The following is a 26,600-nucleotide window of genomic DNA, read 5'->3' as shown; positions in this document are numbered from 1 at the left end:
TAACAAACACGCAGGTGTTTTTATGCAGGATTAATTTGTGGCATATTAAATATAAGCCTGGTTGTGTTGTGGCTAATAGAGTATATATATGTCTTGTGTTTATTTACTGTTGTAGTCATTCCCAGCTGAATATCAGGTACCGTGAGTATGTAGCCTTGGCTGCTAAACAGTTGATAGCTTGACCGTATGTGCGCGTAACTTTTTAAAAATATATAAGCTTTATGAACCTTGGGTTAGGTGAACGGTCTTTTGGGCTGAGTGATTGTGTGTGTTGATCAGGTGTTTGAATTGTATTGGCGTGTTCTATGGAGCTAGGAGCTAGCAGAGGAGCTAGGAGCTAGCGTAACAAACACGCAGGTGTTTTTATGCAGGATTAATTTGTGGCATATTAAATATAAGCCTGGTTGTGTTGTGGCTAATAGAGTATATATATGTCTTGTGTTTATTTACTGTTGTAGTCATTCCCAGCTGAATATCAGGTACCGTGAGTATGCAGCCTTGGCTGCTAAACATTTGATAGCTTGACCGTATGTCCGCGTCACGTACGTAACTTTTTAAAAATATATAAGCTTTATGAACCTTGGGTTAGGTGAACGGTCTTTTGGGCTGAGTGATTGTGTGTGTTGATCAGGTGTTTGAATTGTATTGGCGTGGTCTATGGAGCTAGGAGCTAGCAGAGGAGCTAGGAGCTAGCGTAACAAACACGCAGGTGTTTTTATGCAGGATTAATTTGTGGCATGTTAAATATAAGCCTGGTTGTGTTGTGGCTAATAGAGTATATATATGTCTTGTGTTTATTTACTGTTGTAGTCATTCCCAGCTGAATATCAGGTCACCCCCGGCTCTCACAGCATCTTCCCTATCTGAATAGCTTCAACTCCCCACTAGTCCTTCACTTGCACTTTACTCATCCACAAATCTTTCATCCTCGCTCAAATTAATGGGGAAATTGTCGCTTTCTCGGTCCGAATCTCTCTCACTTCATGCGGCCATCATTGTAAACAATAGGGAACTTTGCGTATATGTTCAACTGACTACGTCACGCTACTTCCGGTAGGGGCAAGCCTTTTTTTTATCAGATACCAAAAGTTGCAATCTTTATCGTCGTTGTTCTATACTAAATCCTTTCAGCAAAAATATGGCAATATCGCGAAATGATCAAGTATGACACATAGAATAGATCTGCTATCCCCGTTTAAATAAAAAAAATTCATTTCAGTAGGCCTTTAACGGCAGAAAGAAGAACTTCCTGCTCTTTAGCAGTGAATTCTCATTAGGCAGAGTGTGGGATCTCAAGCACATGGTTAATTGTGTGAATGCTCTAAAGCATTTACACATATGGTTTTCTACACTAAAATTCATCTATTTATTCTTCTTTTTCTTCTCCAGATTTTGGCGCGCTATACCTTCTACATTTTTCACCCAATTCAAACCGTTCCAACTTTAAACTGTTCAGCCTATTCGGGAATCATGGGCTTTCTCTTGACAAACTCCAAAAAATTCCCAGAATTCCAGATTTTCCAGGACATTTTTCCCATTCAAAATGAATTTGCCATTTTTCAAACTTCCATACGATACCATTCACCATCCTGGAAATTTAAACTACCTTTTTTCCAAGTTAAAAAAAATTCCAGGATTTTCCAGAATTCCTGGTTTTCCAAAGCCCTGTTTCCACCATTTTTTCTGGCGACTACTCCTTCCACATTTTTCAACGCATTTAAACCGTTCCACCATCAAAACCCATCCATCCATCCATTTTCCACCGCTTGTCCCCTTTGAGGTCACGGGGGGTGCTGGAGCCTATCTTAGCTGCATTCGGGCGGAAGGCGGTGTACACCCTGGTCAAGTCGCCACCTCATCACAGGGCCAACACAGATAGACAGACAACATTCACACACACATTCACACACTAGGGCCAATACACTCCTCTTAAATAGGACAAAAAAAACGAAGTTGTTTTTTTAACTGTAAAAATTCCCGGTTTTCCCGAATTTCCAGGAATTCCGTAATACCATTTCTCAATTCAAATTGTTACTGCTTCAACATTTCTCGACTTGAAAAATTCCAACACCAACCATTTCCACTTATGCAGACCATTCAAGTTTTTTTTACCATTTTCAAAAAAATTCCCGCTTTTCCCGAAATTCTAAAATTTTTGGGAAATTTCCATTGAAATCAAGGGGACATTCTTCAAAGTTCCACAACCCACCCATTTTTCATCTGATTCAAACTGTTCCAACTTCAAAATATTCAGCCTGTTTGGGAATTGTGTGCTTTACTTCAACAATTCTAAAAAAAATTCCAGGATTTCAGTTCAACTTCAGCATTGGAGCATTCACACGCAATTGCTTCAGGAATTGCCTCATCTAGGTTCAACGTGATTTGCATATTTTGAAAGAATTGGACCTAAAAGGATGCCTTGAGGAACGTCTCAGTTGTGTAAATCACAATTTTTGATCCCCAAAATGTCAAAGCAAAGATCTGCCAATGTGTTTACATTGGCAGATTATTGCTTTTATTCTGTCACGTGGCTTCTTCTCGGAAGTGAAAAAAAGTGGTGGTCAACTGATAAATGATAAATGGGTTAAACTTGTATAGCGCTTTTCTACCTTCAAGGTACTCAAAGCGCTTTGACAGTATTTCCACATTCACCCATTCACACACTGATGGCGGGAGCTGCCATGCAAGGAGTTAACCAACAGCCATCAGGAGCAAGGTTGAAGTGTCTTGCCCAAGGACACAACGGATGTGACTAGGATGGTAGAAGGTGGGGATTGAACCCCAGTAACCAGCAACCCTCCGATTGCTGCGCGGCCACTCTACCAACTTCGCCACGCCGCCCCTACTAAGCTAAGATGGCCTCTGAGTACACAAGGGGCCTAGATCTTCCTGCGAAAAATCAAACTCTGCAATTGAATAGATCTCTGTACTTAATCGTAAAAAGATTTGTCGAGTGATATCGAGGATTATCTGTCGGTGTCGTTCCCAGTCATCTCAAACTTTTTGATGCTCCAGACTTCATTCGACATGACAAAACAGATGAAAACTTTGAAAAGCATGGAGGTCTACAGCGTCTTTGTGGGTGACTAGGTCAAACAAATTGGTATCAATACTCTCCCGGATAAATATGCATCGTTTTTGCTCGTGTGAGGTTGCATTTCATGATTTCACTTTGCTACGACAACTATCGACCCATGGACTGCTTATCGATTCAACAAAAAGTAACAATTACTGAATCTTCACTATATTTAAAGTTTGTCCTGTTGTCAGAAGTACTCTGACACATTTGTGTACAGAATAAACAAGAGGGGAAACATAGAAGTACCTTTCCTGACAAAGTATCATTGACCCTGACTTTCTGCTTTGTTTGTTAATAAATAAAATACACACAATATCAAGATAATACTTCGTAATGAAATACTAAACAAGTGAAGTATATTAAAAATATATCAAACAAACTTGTACCAAAGTGATACCTGGAAACTCGTGCTTTCTTCGACTCTACTCCCTTTTGAGCTGGAGTGCGTGCCACTTTTCCCGCCGTCGTTCGTAAATCTTGCACTTTTCCGCCCTTCTTGATTACTTCTCGAGGAACTTTGAAGAAAAGTTTATCCTTTTTGCGATTTGAACGGTTCCAACAGCCAAAAACAATGCAAGCATAGGTAATTTTTCTTGGAGAAAGGCTAAATGGCACCTAGTACCCTATAGGCCCTTTTCCACCGCAGGAACTTAAAGTTCCCCCTGTGTTTCCACCGAAAACTACCCGGGTAGATTTAGTTATTCAGGAACGTTTCGGAGTTCCTCCTAGCTAGGTGGGACTTTTCCAAGTGCCCAGGAACCTTTTTGTGGGTGGGCTGTACTGTCGAACGCTAATTAGTTGAACACAGTCGGGGGGTGTTCCATCCATCCATCCATCTTCTTCCGCTTATCCGAGGTCGGGTTGCGGGAGCAGCAGCCTAAGCAGGGAAGCCCAGACTTCCCTCTCCCCAGCCACTTCGTCCAGCTCCTCCCGTGGGATCCTGGGACATTCCCAGGCCTACCTGGAGAGATAGTCTTCCCAACGTGTCCTGGGTCTTCCTCGTGGCCTCCTACCAGTCGGACGTGCCCGAAACACCTCCCTAGGGAGGCGTTCGGGTGGCATCCTGACCAGATGCCCGAACCACCTCATCTGGCTCCTCTCAATGTGGAGTAGCAGTGGCTTTATTTTGAGCTCCTCCCGGATGACAGAGCTTCTCACCCTATCTCTAAGGGAGAGCCCCGCCACCCGGCGGAGGAAACTCATTTTGGCCGATTGTACCCGCGATCTTGTCCTTTCGGTCATGACCCAAAGCTCATGACCATAGGTGAGGATGGGAACGTAGATCGACCGGTAAATTGAGAGCTTTGCCTTCCGGCTCAGCTCCTTCTTCACTACAACGGATCGATTCAGCGTCCGCATTACTGAAGACGCCGCACCGATCCGCCTGTCAATCTCACGATCCACTCTTCCCTCACTCGTGAACAAGACTCCGAGGTGCTTGAACTCCTCCACTTGGGGCAAGATCTCCTCCCCAACCCGGAGATGGCACTTCACCCTTTTCTGGACGAGAACCATGGACTCGGACTTGGAGGTGCTGATTCCCATCCCAGTCGCTTCACACTTGGCTGCGAACCGATCCAGTGAGAGCTGAAGATCTTGGCCAGATGAAGCCATCAGGACCACATCATCTGCAAACAGCAGAGACCTAATCCTGCAGCCACCATACCAGATACCCTCAACGCCCTGACTGCGCCTAGAAATTATGTCCATAAAAGTTATGAACAGAATCGGTCACAAAGGGCAGCCTTGGCCGAGTCCAACCCTCACTGGAAACGGGTCCGACTTACTGCCGGCAATGCGGACCAAGCTCTGACACTGATTATACAGGGAGCGGACCGCCACAATAAGACAGTCCGTTACCCCATACTCTCTGAGCACTCCCCACAGGACTTCCTGGGGTACACGGTCGAATGCCTTCTCCAAGTCCACAAAGCACATGTAGACTGGTTGGGCAAACTCCCATGCACCCTCAAGGACCCTGCCGAGAGTATAGAGCTGGTCCACAGTTCCACGACCAGGACGAAAACCACACTGTTCCTCCTGAATCCTAGGTTCGACTATCCGGCGTAGCCTCCTCTCCAGTACACCTGAATAGACCTTACCGGGAAGGCTGAGGAGTGTGATCCCACGATAGTTGGAACACACCCTCCGGTTCCCCTTCTTAAAGAGAGGAACCACCACCCCGGTCTGCCAATCCAGAGGTACCGCCCCTGATGTCCACGCGATGTTGCAGAGTCTTGTCAACCAAGACAGCCCCACAGCATCCAGAGCCTTAAGGAACTCCGGGCGGATCTCATCCACCTTGCCACCGAGGAGCTTTTTAACTACCTCGGCAACCTCAGCCCCAGAAATAAGAGAGCCCACCACAGATTCCCCAGGCACTGCTTCCTCATAGGAAGACGTGCTGGTAGGATTGAGGAGGTCTTCGAAGTATTCTCTCCACCGATCCACAACATCTACAGTCAAGGTCAGCAGAACACCATCCCCACCATACACGGTGTTGACATTGCACTGCTTCCCCTTCCTGAGGTGGCGGATGGTGGTCCAGAATCGCTTCGAAGCCGTCCGGAAGTCATTTTCCATGGCTTCCCCGAACTCCTCCCATGTCCGAGTTTTTGCCTCCGCGACCGCTGAAGCCGCACACCGCTTGGCCTGTTGGTACCTGTCTGCTGCCTCCGGAGTCCTATGAGCCAAAAGAGCCCGATAGGACTCTTTCTTCAGCTTGACGGCATCCCTCACCGCTGGTGTCCACCAGCGGGTTCTAGGATTACCGCCACAGCAGGCACCAACCACCTTGCGGCCACAGCTCCAATCGGCCGCCTCGACAATAGAGGAACGGAACATCGTCCACTCGGACTCAATGTCCAGCGCCTCCCTCGTGACATGTTCAAAGTTCTTCCGTAGGTGGGAATTGAAATTCTCTCTGACAGGAGACTGCCAGGCGTTCCCAGCAAACCCTCACAATGCGTTTGGGCCTGCCAGGTCTGTCTGGCATCCTCCCCCACCATCGCAGCCAACTCATCACCAGGTGGTGATCGGTAGAAAGCTCCGCCCCTCTCTTCACCCGAGTGTCCAAAACATGAGACCGCAAATCCGATGACACAACTACAAAGTCGATCATGGAACTGCGGCCTAGGGTGTCCTGGTGCCAAGTGCACATATGGACACCCTTATGTTTGAACATGGTGTTTGTTATGGACAATCTGTGACGAGCACAAAAGTCCGATAACAAAACACCACTCGGGTTCAGATCCGGGCGGCCATTCTTCCCAATCACACCTCTCCAGGTTCCACTGTCGTTGCCAACATGAGCATTGAAGTCCCCCAGTAGAACGAGGAAATCACCCGCGGGAGCACTCTCCAGTACTCCCTCGAGTGAATCCAAAAAGGGTGGGTACTCTGAGCTGCCGTTTGGCGCGTAAGCGCAAACAACAGTCAGGACCCGTCCCCCCACCCGAAGGCGGAGGGAAGCTACCCTCTCGTCCACTGGGTTGAACTCCAACGTGCAGGCTTTGAGCCAGCCCGTCGCCTCTCACTGCTGGTAACGCCAGAGTGAAAGAGAGTCCTTCCCCTTTCAAGAGAACTTGTTCAGAGCCCTTGCTGTGCGTCGAAGTGAGTCCGACTATATCTAGCCGGAACTTCTCCACCTCACGCACTAGCTCAGGCCCCCCCCCCAGCGAGGTGACGTTCCACGTCCCAAGAGCTAGCTTATGTAGCAGAGGATCGGACCGCCAAGTGCCCTGCCTTCGGCTGCTGCCCAGCTCACACTGCACCCGACCTCTATGGCCACTTCTATGGGTGGTGAGCCCATTGGAGGGGGGACCCACGTTGCCTCTTCGGGCGGTGCCCGGCCGGGCCCCATGGGGACAGGCCTGGCCACCAGGCGCTCGCCATCGTGCCCCACCTCCGGACCTGGCTCCAGAGGGGGGCCCTGGTGACCCGCGTCCGAGCAAGGGAAATCTGGGTCCTTTGTTTGTGTTCTTCATAGAGGTCTTTGAGCTGCTCTTTGTCTGATCCCTCACCTAGGACCAGTTTGTCTTGGGAGACCCTACCAGGGGGAATAGAAGCCCCCGGACAACATAGCTCCTAGGATCATTGGGACACGCAAACTCCTCTACCACGTTAAGGTGGCAGCTCAGAGAGGAGTGTTCCTAAAACTTATTTTTCAAACCTACGACCTTGTCTAATATTTTTTGTGTATTTATATTACAAAAAAATTGACAACGGAGAGAAAGAAGAAGGAAATGAGCTTTTAAAATGCAGGAACTTTTGTGGGGCATCTTTGTGCTGAAGAACGCTGATCAGTGTAACTATTTTGGAGTGTTTTTAATCAGCTGTAGTCTTTAAACTAAATACAGATTATTGTTCTTTACTATTTTTTACAAACTTCATTTCATTACGAGAAGTGGACCGACTCTTTTAAACGTATTTACGGAGGAGTATGAAGCGGCGACCTCAGCTGCTTATTACTCTGACTTTGTTGGATAAATGTGGGAAAAAAGGAGGCAGCACAAGAGTGGAACAAAGGTAAATAACATCAAATATTAACTATTTACTTTAATACATGTTGTAAAAGTAGTCAGGACACTCCATTTGCGTAGTTATTAGCCTCAACCCGAGTGAACAGAATGATAATGCTAACAAGCTAACGCTAAAGCCGATGTGTTTGTGTTGTCGGGGTGAGATAAACACTGACATTTATCATTTATATAATGATATTTACAGCGGAAATGGACCAAAAGGAATCGTCTTACTCTCATGACTTTGTTTACTGAGAGGACAACTTTGTGACTGTTGGACATTGTGGACAAAAGCCTGACTTTTTATGAACAATTCGGTACACTTTATTTTTTAAATCATATCGTTTTGTATATGAGTGTTTTGTTTTTCAATTACTTACTTTTTAGCAAACTAACTCCAACCTAATATTGTGTGTTTATTTACATGGTATCAGTGTAGAAATATACTAAACCACTCCTCCGTACGTCATCAGCCGGACTTGTATGAACTACCCTGAACTGTGAAATGCGGTGGAAACACAAACCACACACTTCTACAGGAACCCAAAGATCCAGGCGGAAAAGGGCCTATTGAAAACAGACGCTCGCATGACCACGCATATTTAATGAGCCGGACATGACTTGAAAAAAAAGCAGTATGTTGTTTTTAGGAATTTTCTGCAAAAATGTTTGATAGCCCTGCTTTAGGGACGTTCAAATTTAATTAGCTTCAAAGCCAAATGGACATAGAAGTCCTTCATTTTTCAAAGGGATCAATGCATTTCAGTAATGAGCAAAAAATATCTAACATTTCATTTTTATTTAATTTAGTTTTGACTCTTTTGAATGTCTTTTTTAAACTTTATTGATATAGCCCTTTCCATACATAAAAAATCAGATATTGTTTTCATTTAGTAAAATCACTAGTTATGCAAATATGTGCTAATTGACAAACGTGACATCATATGATCAAAAGGCCTTCCAAGGGTTAAAATAAAAATAAATTGGAGAGATTCGAGCCAAAAAAGTACCAAAAATAAATGAATCCCTTTAAAAAGAACAAAGGACTTACGTTAGTTTGGCTTTGAGGTATTGTCATACAACCCATCCAACCATCCATTTTCTACCGCTTGTCCCGTTCAGGGTCGTGGGGGCTGCTGGAGTTTTGCCCAATTGGCGACATGCTCGTTTTTTGACAATTTATTTCTTTGATTCAACAAATACCCACTTCTTCTCACTACTGTCCTTCACACTCACTTTCTTCCTACTCATGTTTGGAAAACAAAGTTATGTGGATCTCTTGCTTGCAACTTAAAGCATAACAATTAGCCGAGATACAGCGCTTGTCTCAAAACACTCTTAAGTTGAGGTACCACTGTACTTTATTTAGTTCACTAGACAGCACTACTTTTCCCATTCAAAGCATTCATCAAAATTTCACATCTTTTACTGTTTTCTTACCAAAATGTTTTTATTTATACTTGTAATGTGTATGCTTTTAAAAAATATACATTTCATAGCAGTTTTTAGGAGAAGCTGACACTAATGTAGAGTTAATATTTTACTGTATAACTTTATTCCCCTAAAACATTCCAAAAGTCCGTGTGGGGGCTCTATAAAGCATGTGTGACATAAGAACATTGGTAGCATTGACAGGAAGCGGCAATGTCAGTAAACCGCCTACGCAGCAGACCAGTGAGTGAGTCATTCTGACAAAATCAATTTATCTCAGAAAAACCCTGCTGTGACTGTAAGGTCTTTAAACACATAACAGACGCTTGATTAGGTACACCTGCAAAGCTCTGAGTCAGAGTAAACAGAAAAGGATTTGCTGTGGGCTAACAACCTTGTAGTGATGCAAACTTCCACCCATGCAACACATTAATAAAATGATACTATTGGTATCAGCACTATCCACACTAATAAGTAAAACAGCAACAAGAAAAATAGGCTGTTAATGTTCAAGTGAGCTTCACCTGTCCTAATTGTGCTTATGCTGTTAAATCGGCATGGCAAAGCACAAAGTATAATTTTGGTGTATGGGATGTATCAACTAAATAGGAAACCTTGAGCCGATATAATTCAAATCATTAAAAAAGCAAGTATGTTGGTTGACTGACAATTTTATTAATTCCATATTAACAAGATGTCCATGAATCCGGGCGGGGAGGTCAATTTTACAGCAGGTGGGGTTGGTCAACAGGGTTTAAAACCTAATGAGCAGGCTCTGCAAAGAGAAAACCTCATTTAGGACAACTTGACAAAAAAAAAATCTATAACATTTTCTTTTACTGACATCTAGAGGACAACACATGTTACAGCAGACTATTTGACATACAGGCATCCCTTGCCGCATCTGCTTCAAATATTGTCTTTACTACATTTTAGATTTCTTTATATATATGTACACGGTACAGGCCAAACATTTGGACACACCTTCTCATTCAGTGGGTTTTCTTTATTTTCATGACTATTTACATTGTAGATTGTCACTGAAGGCATCAAATCTATGAACGAACACATGTGGAGTTACGTACTAAACAAAAAAAGGTAAAATAACTGAAAACATGTTTTATATTCTAGTTTATTCAAAATAGCCACCCTTTGCTCTGATTACTGTTTTGCACACTCTTGGCAATCTCTCGATGAGCTTCAAGAGGTAGTCATGGTTTTCACTTCACAGGTGTCATAGTTTTGATGCCTTCAGTGACAATCTACAATGTGAATAGTCATGAAAATAAAGAAAATTCATTGAAATGAGATGTGTCAAAACCTTTGGTCTGCACTGTATATATATTTAATAATTAATTTTTTGAATGGCCATTCCTATCAATGTCTGTCCACCATTTGTTGCACTGTACATATTTAAATAACACCAGTATCATTTAAAGCATTTAATTGTGTCTGTCCTACTCTCTCCGAGTCGTAATCTAGACTTCTGATTAGCCCAAAATTGACAACTTCTACTATACTAGCTAAAGTACCTGTTACAATAGTCTAAAAATGTTTGGTACTAAATTAGGCATTTTCAAGCATAAACATGGCTAACTAAACCAAAACTAGCAACGCCACAGTAGTATTAGCTCAATCAGATGGTGCTGTTTAGTATTGTGGCCACTGATTGGGTTAGCCTCAGGCAGCATTACAATATTAAAACAGTGTAACAGGTGTTATTTCACGTCCAGAGGGCACCCATGTAAAAAATAAACCATTTTTTTTAGAAGTGGTCTAGCTATGAAAATGTTTGATTAAAAAATGATTCCTTCTTTGCAGAAATCATTTTATCAGGGTCATGTCCGGATCCAATTAACAGCGATAAGCGAGGGATGACTGTACTCCACAAAACAAGCTAATTGATTAAATTATAAATATACACAATATTGGTGACTGCCAATCAAAAACTACAGTATTGTTTCAAAACATGAGCAGGGAGGTTACTTACTGTCCTTCACAGCTTTATTGCCTAGAATGAGGGAAAAAAATACTGTAAATCTCATCTGATATCCCTAAGACTATGTTCCATTTATACCTTCAGTGAGATGATTTATTTGGATTGCGGCCATCTCACAAAAATATTGCACAAATATTGAGATACTACTGCAAATCCCCAACTCACCTCCGAATGAGATTTTGTAGTAGAGAACCGTCATGATGCCTAAACCCACCCAAATCTCCGGGTATGCTTTGGTGTAGTAGGGGCCCATCTTGGCCCACCAGTTTGCAAACATGCGCCCAGCCATCTGTGGGGGGAAAAATGCAAAATCACAAACCACATTTAATTAGCTTTTTTCTGCTCATTCTCCAAAACGTTTAAAAGAACTGAGAACCTGTGGAACTACACAAAATGGTTCAACATCCTCTGCAGTTCAATTTGACATAGCAGGCTAATATTATTTCTGCACATAAACTGCTAGCATTACCCACAGCTGTGTCAATAATGCTGCTTGACTTTTACTTGTCAGTCCATTTATGCAAAATGCCATAAAGTTACATTGTAAGGTGCATTTAACTAAGTATTTCTTAAAACTAGAGTATGTGTGGTGTATTTGTGATAGCACAGGTCACAGTGTAGGGGTTCATGTTTTACCTTTGACAAAGGTTTCATCATTTACAGGGTTTGCCCTAAACTGCCAAAATACCTGTGGCGGCGGGGGCGTGGTCCCTATGACGTCATTGAGTAATTTGCAACTATATGATTTTCTTTAAAAAGGATAAAAAAATGTATACATACATTTAAAACAAATCTGTTATTAATTAGTACTAACATTTTTTCATCGTTTTGCCATATTTTCCATTGTTGCTGTTTTTTGTTGAGATTTTTTCAAGCGTGTACAGACTTAATGACTTTTTTATTAAAAACAACTAGCAGCAAATCTAGCATCTTCTTTTGGTGTTTTTATAAAATGTACTTGGGTTTAAAGGCTCTACTTCTGTCTCTCGATGTCCCTGATGAAAGAACAGCTGCTGCGATTACAATGTCACAACTGGCACTGTTGCTCAGGTTGGATGTTCTCTTCTTAAAAGCACCACTGTCCTCTTAATATTTGCACATTTTGTAGATGACTGGCCACGGGTATATCTGTAATATATATACAAATCATATCCACATCACAGACATGCTGACAACGCTCCAGACAATGGCGTGCATTTTGTTTACATCTGGTATCAAGAGAGCGGTTTTCGGTGATTAAAGTATTTTTTTTCGATGGTCAAGTATTCGGTACATCACTTGTCAATAGTGTGCAAATAATAGGCTATAATATATTTAAAGGCCTACTGAAACCCACTACTACCGACCACGCAGTCTGATAGTTTATATATCAATGATGAAATCTTAACATTATAACACATGCCAATACGGCCGGGTTAACTTATAAAGTGACATTTTAAATTTGCCGCTAAACTTCCGGTTCGAAACGCCTCTGAGGATGACGTATGCGTGTGACGTAGCCCGGCGAACACGGGTATGCCTTCCACATTGAAGCCGATATGAAAAAGCTCTGTTTTCATTTCATAATTCCACAGTATTCTGGACATCTGTGTTCGTGAATCTGTTTCAATCATGTTCATTGCATTATGGAGAAGGAAGCCAAGCAAGCAAAGAAGAAAGTTGTCGGTGCGAAATGGACGTATTTTTCGAACGTAGTCAGCCACAACAGTACACAGCCGGCGCTTCTTTGTTTACATTCCCGAAAGATGCAGTCAAGATGGAAGAACTCGGATAACAGAGACTCTAACCAGGAGGACTTTTGATTTGGATACACAGACGCCTGTAGGGAACTGGGACAACACAGACTCTTACCAGGATTACTTTGATTTGGATGACAAAGACGCAGACGTGCTACTGTGAGTATGCAGCTTTGGCTTTTTTTTGCGTATGTACGTAACTTTTTTAAAATATATAAGCTTTATGAACCTTGGGTTAGGTGAACGGTCTTTTGGGCTGAGTGATTGTGTGTGTTGATCATGTGTTTGAATTGTATTGGCGTGTTCTATGGAGCTAGGAGCTAGCAGAGGAGCTAGGAGCTAGCATAACACGTACCGTACCGTATGTGCGCGTCACGTACGTAACTTTTTAAAAATATATAAGCTTTATGAACCTTGGGTTAGGTGAACGGTCTTTTGGGCTGAGTGATTGTGTGTGTTGATCAGGTGTTTGAATTGTATTGGCGTGTTCTATGGAGCTAGGAGCTAGCAGAGGAGCTAGGAGCTAGCATAACAAACACGCAGGTGTTATTATGCAGGATTAATTTGTGGCATATTAAATATAAGCCTGGTTGTGTTGTGGCTAATAGAGTATATATATGTCTTGTGTTTATTTACTGTTGTAGTCATTCCCAGCTGAATATCAGGTACCGTGAGTATGCAGCCTTGGCTGCTAAACATTCGATAACTTGACCGTATGTGCGCGTCACGTACGTAACTTTTTAAAAATATATAAGCTTTATGAACCTTGGGTTAGGTAAACGGTCTTTTGGGCTGAGTGATTGTGTGTGTTGATCAGGTGTTTGTATTGTATTGGCGTGTTCTATGGAGCTAGGAGCTAGCAGAGGAGCTAGGAGCTAGCATAACAAACACGCAGGTGTTTTTATGCAGGATTAATTTGTGGCATATTAAATATAAGCCTGGTTGTGTTGTGGCTAATAGAGTATATATATGTCTTGTGTTTATTTACTGTTGTAGTCATTCCCAGCTGAATATCAGGTCACCCCCGGCTCTCACAGCATCTTCCCTATCTGAATAGCTTCAACTCCCCACTAGTCCTTCACTTGCACTTTACTCATCCACAAATCTTTCATCCTCGCTCAAATTAATGGGGAAATTGTCGCTTTCTCGGTCCGAATCTCTCTCACTTCATGCGGCCATCATTGTAAACAATAGGGAACTTTGCGTATATGTTCAACTGACTACGTCACGCTACTTCCGGTAGGGGCAAGCCTTTTTTTTATCAGATACCAAAAGTTGCAATCTTTATCGTCGTTGTTCTATACTAAATCCTTTCAGCAAAAATATGGCAATATCGCGAAATGATCAAGTATGACACATAGAATAGATCTGCTATCCCCGTTTAAATAAAAAAAATTCATTTCAGTAGGCCTTTAAATTCATACTGTAACGACCAAACCAGACTTTGTGTGATTTCTTCTGGGGGCTACAATATATTATATTACTTGAATTCCTTTTCAAGTAAAAACAATTGTATTTTTAAGGTGTAACAGTAATAAAAATGCAGTGGCGGCGCGCCACATTCAATTACATTAAGGGTAAACCCTGATTTAACATATCTAGTTTATTTTCCGCACTATAAGACGCACCGGATTATAAGGCACACCTTCAATGAATGGCCTATTTTAAAACTTTGTTCATATATAAGGCGCACCGCATTATAAGGCGCAAAGAATAGACGCTACAGTAGAGGCTGGGGTTACGTTATGCATCCATTAGATGGAGCTGCGCTAAAGGGAATGTCAACAAAACAGTCAGATAGGTCAGTCAAACTTTATTAATAAATTACAAACCAGCGTTCTGACAACTCCGTTCACTCCCAAAATGAATATAACAGCTGTTTTATTATTTTCCCCGAGGTAATGCCAGTGACGTGATAGTTCGTTTATCTTTTAACAACAGCAGGATATAACATGTAGTGCAACATTTATATCACATAGTGGAGGGGAACTTTTCCTCAATTCAATAAACACGTAAAAAAGTCTGATACTGTTAAATCAAACGTTAGTGCAATCACAATATAGTAACACTTGAAATAGTGCAAAGCAATAACAATATATCAATAACTCAACGTTGCTCAAATGTTAATGTCACACAACACACAAAATAAACATGTAAAGCTCACTTTATTAAGTTATTCCTCATCCACAAATCCCTCGAATTCTTCTTCTTCACTGTCCGAATTAAACAATTGGGCGAAGTCGTCATTAATCCAGTCAGTGTCGCTGCTGTTGTCTAGCAGTTCAGTGACAATTCCTGCCTTCCTGAAAGCTCGGACCACAGTTGAGACTGATATATTAGCCCAGGCATTTACGATCCACTGGCAGATAGTGGCGGATGTCGTCCGGCGCTGTCTCCCTGTCTTGGTGAACGTGTGTTCGTCTTTTGTCATCCACTGATCGTCTTAAGTTTAAACTCTGCGTCATAAACGTGTCTCTTAATAGGAGCCATTTTGGGGTCTTTACATAAACACACAAATAAAAATGAAACGGCACGCCTCGCGCAGTCATATATCCCAGCATGCACCGCGCGCTTCTTCTTCTACGGGGGAAAATGAAGTCGGCGGCTGCTTACCGTAGTTGCGAGACCTGTTGTGGCTCAATATATAAGGCGCACCGGATTATAAAGCGCACCGGATTATAAGGCGCACTGTCAGCTTTTGAGAAAATTGGAGGTTTTTAGGTGCACCTTATAGTGCGGAAAATACGGTAATCTGTTCATGAATGAGTATATCCGTTCGGCCACCGTGTTCAATGGAGAGGTCTGGGGCCGTACTTATCAAGCTTCTTAGAGTGCCATTTTACACTTAAGTCCTGAGAATTTGCGAAATTTAGTCCTACTCTCAAACTTAAGAATAAAAGCTTTTTATCAACGTTCTTAAGTCTAAGAATCACTCCTACTCTCCACGATATTTAAGAGACCTTCAGAGGTGTCTTAAGTGGTTAGGAGTTGCCAGCAGGGGATGGCACTGAGGCGAGAGAGACGTGCGCGAACGTTCAGGGAACGGAACAATGTTTTCTTTTTTTTTGATGACGAGCAGCTGATCAAACGGTATCGTTTAGACAGAGCGGATATTATTTTTGTCACAGATTTAATACTTTTCGATTCCTTGTTGATTTCTGCATGTGTCTGCAGTGGGCTAGTATATATATAGAGCCACCCACACCAGTTTCAAATTAGTTGCCTAATTAATGAATTGGAAAGAAAATGTTATGACAGTAGCATATGTGTGTGGCCGTGAGGTGAGTGACGTCAGTGAGTGTGTGGGCGATAGAAGAGAGGGAGCGGTAGCGCGAGTGCCGGCGGGGACTAGTTTGTTTTGTATTATTTTGTAGTTTATTGTCAAAATATACACTCCCATTGTCCACTTAAATATTTCCAAGATATTTCTTTATTCTTAGACAACGGATTCCCTTCCGTGATTGGTCATTTCTATGGACACAGAAATGACGTCACCTAAAATTCCGTTTACGGCACATAGTAATGTCGTAATTCAGCTCTGAGTGTGACACTTAAGATTCAGTCCTACACTTCGCTGAAAGTGTGAGTAAGACGCTTGATAACTAACTTAACTGCAGCTTTCAGCGAAGAATTTATTTACTCTTAAGTCAACTCTTAGCAGACTTCTTAGGAGTAATTCTAAGAAGCTTGATAAGTACGGCCCCTGATCTACAAAATTTGCAGGCAGCATACCCCTTCCCCTTCGAGCTGTCCTGAATGAACCGAAATTATTTTTCCCAATCATTTTGGAACTTGCAAGCGTACTTCTTCTTCTTACTCGTCGTCGCCATGTCTCTTCTTCGTTCTTCTGCTCCGTCTGTTATGTTTTTGGACATTACTACTTGCCGTAGTTTTGAAGCAAAGCATGATGGGAATCCGGATGTTGTGTGTCAGTGTATTAACGTGCCGGCTGGAATAAACACACGCTGAGAAAGAGCTCCGTGCCTGCCTACTTTATGGGTTATAGATAAACCTATGGATAACGGAGACATATACAATGGTCTCCTTTTCAGGTTGTACAGGACGCTAAAGGCAGTGCCTTTAAGGCACGCCCCCAATATTGTTGTCCCGGTGGAAATCGGGAGAAATTCGGGAGAATGGTTTTCCCGGGAGATTTTCGGGAGGGGCACTGAAATTCGGGAGTCTCCCGGGAAAATCGGGAGGTTTGGCAAGTTCGGGTTATATTGTTAAAATTCCATGTGATTTTGGAACCTTGTTTACATTGATTGTATGAGTGTTTTCTACGCTTGTGTCGACCTTTTCTTTCCTTTCTGCCCTGATAGCTGAGAGGATTATAACCAGAGGAAGGTTATATTTTAAATAAAAATGTTTATAGATCATATAGCAATAATTATTGATATCGACCGATATAAAAAACATATCGTGATACAGTTTTTAGCCATATCGCCCAGCCCTAAGGTGAATACCATCCATCTATTTTCTACCGCGTATTCCCTTCGGGGTCGCGACCTAGCTAATTATTGTTGTATATTGGCAAAATGTTCAAACATTTCCAGTGTGTCGCGCCTATGAGCATAACATTTACGACAATAGTCATGTTGTTTGTCAAAAAGTAATAACCATATCTGTTAGCGGATGCTAACAAGATTAGCTTTAGGCTAGCTCGCATAAGAATAACCCGGCGTGCAGCACACACTGTACGGTTGAATAAATATATTCTACTTCCTAAGGGCTGCAACGTACAAAGTAAATATATGATTGGAATGATTTAAAACGTGCAAGTATTACCTTTGTGTTTGTCGCGCAGCAGAGAGAAGGTCAAGCTAGCAGCAGCCAGTCGCCCGATGTCAAAGTCGTGGTGGAGAAGCTTCTTCTACTCTAAAATATGCCGTTTGACTCTTGAGTGCCTCTCATAGGAAGCATGCGGTATTACACTTGCTTTATGATTTCTCATTCCTGTTGTTTGCTCTTTGTTTGTATTCATTCCAGCTATATTTTTTTAAATTAGTATTAATATTAATGACAAACTCAAAATAAAAACAGAAAAATACATTGATGTGGTGAATTAAAATATTGTCTTAAAAAAACAATTGTGTCCTTGTAATGAAATGTGTGTTGGGCAGAGATTGATGCTAACCACGCCTTTGGGGACATTTTTTTTAACACAGCAATGGATGGAAAACACGTTTCTGGCCTGGCATGTTGGACTGGTTCAAGCAAAGTACAAACACAAAACAAGCATAATCAGGTAACAATGACAACTATTCTATTGATTTAAAATTAAAAGTTAAAGTACCACTGATAGTCACACACACACACACTAGGTGTGGTGAAATTACTCTCTACATTTGACCCATCCCCTTGTTCCACCCCCTGGGAGGTGAGGGGAGCAGTGAGCAGCAGAGGTGGTCACACTCTGTAACCATTTTGGTGATTTAACCCCCAATTCCAAACCTTGATGCTAAGTGCCAAGCAGGGAGGTAATGGGTCTCATTTTTATAGTCTTTGGTATGACTCGGCCAGGGTTTGAACTCACGACCTACCGATCTCAGGGTGGACACTCTAACCACAAGGCCACTGAGCAGATGTTCCATTATATCAGGTCTGTGACTTGCCTGTAAAGCAGACCTGGGCAAATTAAGGCCCGGGGGCCACATGCAGCCCGCTTAGCTTCTTCTACTCTAAAATATGCCGTTTGACTCTTGAGTGCCTCTCATAGGAAGCATGCGGTATTACACTTGCTTTATGATTTCTCATTCCTGTTGTTTGCTCTTTGTTTGTATTCATTCCAGCTATATTTTTTAAAATTAGTATTAATATTAATGACAAACTCAAAATAAAAACAGACAAATACATTGATGTGGTGAATTAAAATATTGTCTTAAAAAAACAATTGTGTCCTTGTAATGAAATGTGTGTTGGGCAGAGATTGATGCTAACCACGCCTTTGGGGACATTTTTTTTAACACAGCAATGGATGGAAAACACGTTTCTGGCCTGGCATGTTGGACTGGTTCAAGCAAAGTACAAACACAAAACAAGCATAATCAGGTAACAATGACAACTATTCTATTGATTTAAAATTAAAAGTTAAAGTACCACTGATAGTCACACACACACACACTAGGTGTGGTGAAATTACTCTCTACATTTGACCCATCCCCTTGTTCCACCCCCTGGGAGGTGAGGGGAGCAGTGAGCAGCAGAGGTGGTCACACTCTGTAACCATTTTGGTGATTTAACCCCCAATTCCAAACCTTGATGCTAAGTGCCAAGCAGGGAGGTAATGGGTCTCATTTTTATAGTCTTTGGTATGACTCGGCCAGGGTTTGAACTCACGACCTACCGATCTCAGGGTGGACACTCTAACCACAAGGCCACTGAGCAGATGTTCCATTATATCAGGTCTGTGACTTGCCTGTAAAGCAGACCTGGGCAAATTAAGGCCCGGGGGCCACATGCAGCCCGTTAAGCTTTTCAATCTGGCCCGCCCGACATTTCCAAATAATTTTTTTGGATCTTCAAGATGGAAAGTGTAGCTGCCATTATAATGTGCAGTCATGTTTTCTAACAACCGTAAGTCTTGAACTATACAAAGTATTTCAATGGTTGGAATCTGCACTTATGGACGATATATCAGTCACTATGGTAATCTAATTAGTTACTATGGTCATCTAATTAGTTACTAGGGTAATCTACGTCACAGCAGCTCAGACGAGGCACCAAACAGTGTCGGGGGGAAGCGTTTCCACAGACGCGGAAGGAGATTTTCACAACAAAGTTCTAAAGCTTAGTGATGTATCAGATTGTAGGTGGGTTTATTTTGTACACTTGCCGTTCATATTTCACTGTTTGTTGCATTTTTGTTGCGTTTCACTTGATTGTAAAATATGTTGATTGAAAGGGGGTATGACGTTCATATTTTGTCAATATTCAGTGTTTTATCGTTCATAGAAAAATGTAAAATTCCATTACATTTTTTAAGGCGGTCTGTCATGTTTTTAGCATTCAATCAGACATTATTGTGAGGTTTTGTATTAGTGTTCCTAAAAATAGATATACCGGCCCACAGACACATTTTTTCTCTAAATGTGGCCCCCAAGTCAAAATAATTGCCCAGGCCTGCTGTAAAGGAATGACCACCTGAAGACCCTGAAGCATCTCTAAAGGCCCAGCAGCACCTACTGAGGGCCCCCAGGTGTTGTTGTATTATCTTCCCTCTGGACTCTTATTATGTCAATATCTGCTTACTTTCTGCTCTAATGCGCTTCCATACAGACTTTTTAAACTTTACTATGCACTTATTTCTTGTTGGCCCGGCGATGAGGTGGCGACTTGTCCAGGGTGTACCCCGCCTACCGCCCGAATGCAGCTGAAATAGGCTCCGGCACCCTCCGCGACCCGAAAGGGACAAGCAGTAGAAAATGGATGGATGGTGTTGCGTTTGACCAGATGTTCCTCCAAGTGGGATGTAAAGCGCTGGTCAGTCCCAAGTTCCTTCATGACATATAAACTGACTCAAAGGTACCACCAAGCACAGAATAGGTATTTTGTAATTTATTGTCAAATATTTGAGAATAGAGACCAGCCTCGAACAACACATCCAAATGCGTAGCCCAAGTTGATCTGGCATTCCAAAGGAAAAAGCAACTCTTTTCACACAAAGAAAGCCCCCCCCCCCCTCCTCTCAACACTGATAAGAAGAGAGACTTGGGGGTTGTGTTCACATTCCTGATGGTTTACGACCCTGTCTAAACAGGCAATCTGAAGACAAAGAGAAACTAGTATACAGAGTAAAATTAAGGAAAAATATGAGATGATTCAAACATGATTATGAATAAACAGCATATGCATTATCCACAATCCCCCTTCAGATCTTATCCAAAAGATCTCTCCTACGAGAGCAACACCTCTAAAGCACGCCCCACATTAAAGTAGGTGCTGTAGTTTTTTTCTTTGAGCAAGCTAGCAATAAAACAACAGCATATTTACATGGATGAGAGATGGAGGGAGTCCACGTCAATGTCGTCATGGTCAGGGAAGGAAATCAACAATTCTCGAAAGTCTCCATTTTGCTTGACCCCCTTCAAAGACATAACGAGCCCAGAAACAGGGTGTGGTTGACCTTCTACAGCTCTAACAATGATGCGGGTGCATAGAGACTTAGCACAAGGGGCGATAAAGCAACCGCAAGAGGCTATAATGGCCAAGAAAACTCCAATGGAGACCAGGACAGACTTAATTAGGTCAGTCCACCTGCCAAATGTGCTTTGGAGCCAATCTTCAAAGGGGTCAGAGACCCCTGAAACTTCAGTAAGTTCTTTAGACAGGGCCTGGAGGCCCTCTAAGGCCCTCTGAACTGAGCCATCTGGTGCAGTGTTGTTAGGAATGAAGGTACAGCATTGGTCACCAAACATTGCACACACGCCTTCTTCCTTGGCTAGGATGCGGTCAAGGGCTATGCGGTTCTGGATGGCCATGAGGGAGGTCGGGGCAAGTTGTTCAGCAAGTCCCTCAACGGCGTCACGAGTCAGGTTGGTCAGTCTCAACAGATTATAAAAAACATAGTTAATGCGTTCTACATTTTTAGTAGCAGTCACAGGGAAAATAGCACCAATGATAGGAAGGTTCTCGAAACCTGCACAGGATTCACACCACAATTTGTGTTGTGAGGGGACCCCTCTTGGTTGTCCAATTGCATCAAAGTAAACACCATCAGGGTTTCTCATCAGATCAAAGGAGCCCTTTACACTCCTCCGAGATAAAACATGGCGGCGTCGGCGAGAAGTTAGAGAGGCCGCTGAGACAGGAGTTACAAGGGGAGTTAATTTGGCACCCACTAGGGTGAGTGGGGTCACCAGTCTAACCATAGCACAAAGCCCTACGGATAACGTTGGGATTCTAATGTACAATCTGTGCTCCCCACAATACCAGAATAAGTCAGCTCGTGCCCAAGGGCCTATCCTTGAGCCATCTATCAGTGTGGTGCACCAGGAAGGGTTAATGTCACCCAATTTGTTGGGGGACGAAGAGGGTCCTTTGAATTGAAAACACGTGTAATTCAGCTTTTGGGCCACAAATGGAAGAAGTCGGGTGGAATTGTCAACAGGAGGGTACACACTAGCCAACAAATCGCACCCTGGTGGCGTGGGTTCAGAGAACAAGGAAATAAGACAGTTTGAGCCATTTATGTCAGTCAACTTAAAAGGGGCGGGGTAAGTGTGGGGAAAAGGACGTCCAGCGGAACAAGCAACACAGTCACCCAGGTTTTGGCATCCACCTGAGCCACAGGTTTACCTGTACCCGCTCCTAAGGTCAAAGTTACCAGGCCTTCGGTGGTGATGTCATTAGCACGCACAGATGTGAGAGCCTTTGAAACACCACCAAGGTGGGGTGGTACTTTAGGTGCTACAGAGGGTGTAGAGGTAGTTAACGCCCTCTCAAGGACATTAATTTTAATAATTCCTTTAGAGTCTGTATCAGTCAGGTCAACCCCCAAAACAACATAAAAGGGACGATGGGCACCACTTACCATAGTATGTTGTCTGCATCCGACACCAATGGTTCAGGGTTGAGTCGTAACAAATATAGAGGTTATTACCACGGTAATAGCTATTGTGTCCCCCGTAATTAATCACACTGCACAGGTCAAAAAATAAGTCTTGCTATCCCCTTTGACCCAGTCTATTTAAAGTCCGCTGTTTGTTCTTAGACACTTGTCAGTCACTGTCGTCAGGAAGGAAGAACTGAGACACAAAGACAGTAGACCACGCCCAAGCACCAGTCCGTCAGGGAACACTACCGGGTGAAACATCCTGCCTTTCGTCTATCAATATCAGAGTAATTTAGGTAACAAAACGGGGATAAACATCAAACTTTTCACTTAATGTAAAGACACATGTAGTTATGCTGAAAACAAGCAAGAGAAATTGGATAACTTCGAGTATAAAGGCTGGTCTCAAATAAGGATATACAATATAGAAGTTAAAAAGAGTAATATAGGTAGAAAATCTCTCTCTCAGCGTCGTCTTCTGGGCTGTAGGATTATGTGTGTGTAATTAAAGCCTCGCTCTTCTATGACCTAGAGGGGTAGAGGTTACTAGCACAATCACCCCTTATGTGTGTTACTTTGTTAACACACACACTAAAAATGAGTCGTTTTCTGCTCCCGTTCTTCTTCAGATGCCTCAGGCTCAAAAGGCGCTGCTGGGGGGCCGAGTGGGGCAGATGTAGTGGCGATGTCAGCAATGACATCCGCTGGTAATCTGTCAGGTTCTTCAGCAGGAGTGTAGAGGGAGAGGTGGTACCAGGTGTCCCCTTTACCAGCTAGTCGAAGGGCGTGAGACGTCCGTTCCACGACCTTGAAGGGACCAGTCCACCTGGGCTCCGTCCACTTGCGTTTGATGACCTAGATCTTGACCCTCTCCGCAGCCGGAAGGGATTCTGGAGTGGCGGGCTGTCATCCTCGTATCTGTACAGAAGAACTGGCACACAAATTCTGCATTTTTTGTGTAAAATACCATTTTGGTTTTACGCTGAGTCCTCCTTCCATGGCGGCTGCTGGTCCTGGGCTGACCTGTATGCAGCTCATAGGGTGAAAAACTCAAAGGGCGGTAAAACAGTTTTATTCACGGACCTTCGAATGATCATTAACGCTAATTGCAACATGTCAATCCAATTAAATTTGGTCTGTGCACAGATTTTAGCCAATTAGTTTTTAATGTTCTGGTCCATCCTTTCAACCTTACCTTGGGACTCAGGATGGTACCCCAAACCTGTGTTGTAGTCCGAAAGCCTTTTCGATCATGGCTAAGTGAGTTTTTTTTTTTTTTTTTAAATGGTTGCCGTTGTCTGACCTAATCTTTTTGGGGAAACCATGTCGGGGTACTAGGTCATTCACAAGTCATTTAATTACTGGTTGCATCCTCTTTTGAGGCTGTTGTTGCTTCCGGCCAACCACTGTAATTGTCAACACAAGTCAGTACGTACCTTTTCCCTTGTACCGTATTGATCATATCAGTGAAATCAAAGACTATACATGGTTCACCCTCACCTCCTCCCTATTCTAAATTTGATCTACTTAACTACTATCGATGTGTAAAATCGTTATTTTCAAATTAAAATGTAGTTATAACTTCTTACCCACGGGAAAAATGTTAAAACTATGGAATGTGTCAGAGTCGGATTATTGTCGATTTTGTTCCAAGGAGTCTGTATCCACCCTCACTCACCCCCTTCTGTTTCTGAAAAAGGACTGTGTTAGTCATACTATCACTTTCAGAAACATCTAAGAAAAAGGTCAGCTAATAGTCAAGTAGCGGAGGACAAGTCATGTTTGAGGTCAATGATAGTCTCTTTAGCCTCTGTGGTCCACTGGGGGGTCTCTTTAGCCTCTGTGGTCCACTGGGGGGTGTTGTTAGGGTAGGGGACCCCTTAGCAATATCACAAATAACTCAAACTCATCTGAACCCTAACTTTTATGTAACTTATTCAATATGGTGAAAGTAACAAAATATGCTTATATTTATATTGTCACCAATACTAGAAAAATACTACCCTTATGGCGGATGCTTTAGCAATAGTATTTTGAAATTTTACCACACCTGGTGGCCCCAATAATTCATTAAGTCAAGCTCATGTTGTAGAAAGTTGAATGATGCAGACACGTTTGTTACTGAATACTTTCTATCAGGCTTCTGTCTTGACGACTATGTGTATGTAATGAGCAACTATAATTATTTGAATATAAATGTGTAATGTGTCGTTTTAGCTCAGCTGTTGTGTAGCTGCTAGCTCCTCGTAGCCTACAGGTGTCTAAAGTGCAGCCCATAGTTATGTGTTTAACACAACTATGTGCTAAACCTAAACAATTGAAAATGTGGTATTTGGGTGTCGGTGTAATGTTTGGCAGCTACGCCGTGTCTTATCATTGCACCTAAGTTCTTTGGTTTTGTAGGCGAGACAGAGAGCAAGTGAACAATGTGGGACACAATTGTGTCCATCTTATACCATGCTAGTTGTTTCAAAGATAGGTCAACATGAGCAACCACACCTTGAGTTCCAACATATATAAATATACAAAGGAGTCAAAGGTCTCCTGGTATGAGTGTCTAACTGGTGATCATAACATATGGCGAGTCGGGTGGCAGAACACACGGGAGCATCTCAGCCAGTCAGGGTTTTCACTGTTAGAACAGTTGGATGTCAGCCATTCCTGTTGTTTCAGGATGTGGTAGGAGCCTTGGTAGTGGTGTCGCAGCTTGGTGGTTGAGCCGTCAGGTAACACCAGGAATGTTCCTTCTGTGCGATTTGAATGTCAGGGTACAGTCTGTAAAGGAGGTCCAGCAATCTGAACCGGAAGTGGTTTGGTGACAGGTAACCTTGTGACCCCAGCGAAGCCTTCGACCTTTAAAGAGGAAGCACACAGTTTCTTTGGTACCTCTGCATTCAGAATCGAATGGGTGGCGCCAGTGTCAATCACGAACTGATAACATTGTCCGTTGACACTCATGTCCAGCAGGGGGCCAGTCTGTATCTCCTGCTGGGGCTCCTGCGGTGGGCGTCCTTTGCCACGCTTTTGTGTTCGTTTGTTGGCACTACGGAACCTTTCCTGTTCGGAAATGTTCGGACAGTCACGACTCCAGTGACCAGGCTGGTCACAGCCGAAACAGTTTCCACCCCGGACTGGCTTTGAAGCACCGTGTTGTCCACCACCCGAGTCCAACCGTCTGGTCACACGTCTGTTGAGGATTCTTTCCTCTACCTGTTGGAACTCAGAAGCAAGGTCACCCAGTGCTGAATATACCCTAGCTGATTTTTTACTAATTAGTTCTTTTGACCTTTTATCTTCAGCGATCTGTAAATTAAGGAGTTGCTTCCTTGCTGCTCTGTCATTAGCCTTATCATCCTCATCTTGAGGAAAGAGACTGCGCATAGCAGTAGCTATGTTTGTAACGTATGGTGTTATCGGTGAGGTCGAAGATTCAGCCATTAATCCTGCTTGTTGTTCTCCTGCGCGGGGAGTGTACCCTGCTGTTAGTTTGTCTAACGTGTTGAGCCAAAGACTCCCACCTTCAGACACAGGTGGAAGTTTGTCAACAATGGCTTGCATGTCTGACACAGCAAAAGGCTTATATTGAAATCTGCCGCTATTATTAGGAAAAAGTGGATATGCGTGTCCCTCCAGCTTTTTTTTTAAGCGTGTGTTGTATGCATGTGGTTCATGTGGGTGTTGGTCAATGTAGCCTTCCATTGAGCCATTAACAGTTACAGGAGACCACAAAGTCTGGCTCTGTTGTGTGTTGCTCAAGAATGTCTGATGTGCACGTGAGAGGCTGTCATCTACTGGGGAGGGCATTTGTTTATGGCAACAAAATGGTCTGGCGTGTAAAGTGAGGAGTTTTGCGTTGACTCATGCATTATCTGCTGTCTAGTAAGATTAGGCATATTCGGGAGGTTTTCCGCTGGGTGGATGTCATTTTGGGGCTTAGGCACCAGAGGTGATTTACACTCAGGAGACAGCGTTAGTTTTGGAGGAGGGTTCAATCTTAGAGAGGCTGTGTGAGCAGGGCCGTCACTCGTCACAGGAGTAGGGGGCGGTGGCCTAGTCAAAGTCTGGGCGGGTCGTTTGAATTGTCTTACGCATGCGCGGCAGACAAAAAACCAATCAGTCAATTCTGTCATTAATCATCGGTTCTTTTGTTGCATTTCGTTCTTCCACGTAATACCCGTTTACTTTTATCATACGCCAAACTCTTAAATTCTCTCCCTGAGTGTTCCATTTTCACCAGCGCACACACACACACACACACACATGAGCACGCGCATCCAGCACA

At 43.0% G+C, this 26,600-nt stretch overlaps 2 protein-coding genes and 1 long non-coding RNA gene across 3 annotated transcripts in view; 1 reads left to right on the top strand and 2 right to left on the bottom strand.

The window, feature by feature from the left end:
* LOC133640838 (uncharacterized) overlaps positions 1-26,600 on the top strand; it is a 43,698-nt gene that overhangs the window by 12,949 nt on the left and 4,149 nt on the right. The window lies entirely within an intron of this gene.
* atp5mj (ATP synthase membrane subunit j) lies at positions 9,686-17,703 on the bottom strand. Its single transcript, XM_062033767.1, has 4 exons — positions 17,554-17,703; positions 11,195-11,318; positions 11,021-11,041; positions 9,686-9,805 (listed from the first exon to the last, which is right to left on the bottom strand). Exons 2-4 carry the CDS (start codon positions 11,316-11,318, stop codon positions 9,792-9,794), a joined length of 159 nt encoding a protein of 52 aa, XP_061889751.1. The 5' UTR covers positions 17,554-17,703; the 3' UTR covers positions 9,686-9,791.
* LOC133640752 (uncharacterized) lies at positions 20,622-22,941 on the bottom strand. The gene is made up of 2 exons (XM_062034334.1): positions 22,909-22,941; positions 20,622-22,846 (listed from the first exon to the last, which is right to left on the bottom strand). Exon 2 carries the CDS (start codon positions 21,633-21,635, stop codon positions 20,754-20,756), a length of 882 nt encoding a protein of 293 aa, XP_061890318.1. The 5' UTR covers positions 21,636-22,846; positions 22,909-22,941; the 3' UTR covers positions 20,622-20,753.

This window comes from Entelurus aequoreus, linkage group LG23 (assembly GCF_033978785.1).
Source record: "Entelurus aequoreus isolate RoL-2023_Sb linkage group LG23, RoL_Eaeq_v1.1, whole genome shotgun sequence".
NCBI lineage: Eukaryota > Metazoa > Chordata > Actinopteri > Syngnathiformes > Syngnathidae > Entelurus > Entelurus aequoreus.
Note: the sequence above shows the minus strand (reverse complement) of the source record. Positions and strands in the feature narration are given on the sequence as shown.

Coding starts and splice junctions, on each gene's coding strand:
- atp5mj (XM_062033767.1), bottom strand. CDS start 11,318: ATGGCTGGGCGCATGTTTGCAAACTGGTGGGCCAAGATGGGCCCCTAC. Junction 11,042..11,194: donor CTACAAAATCTCATTCGGAG/GTGAGTTGGGGA, acceptor CCCTCATTCTAG/GCAATAAAGCTGTGAAGGAC.
- LOC133640752 (XM_062034334.1), bottom strand. CDS start 21,635: ATGGTTAGACTGGTGACCCCACTCACCCTAGTGGGTGCCAAATTAACT.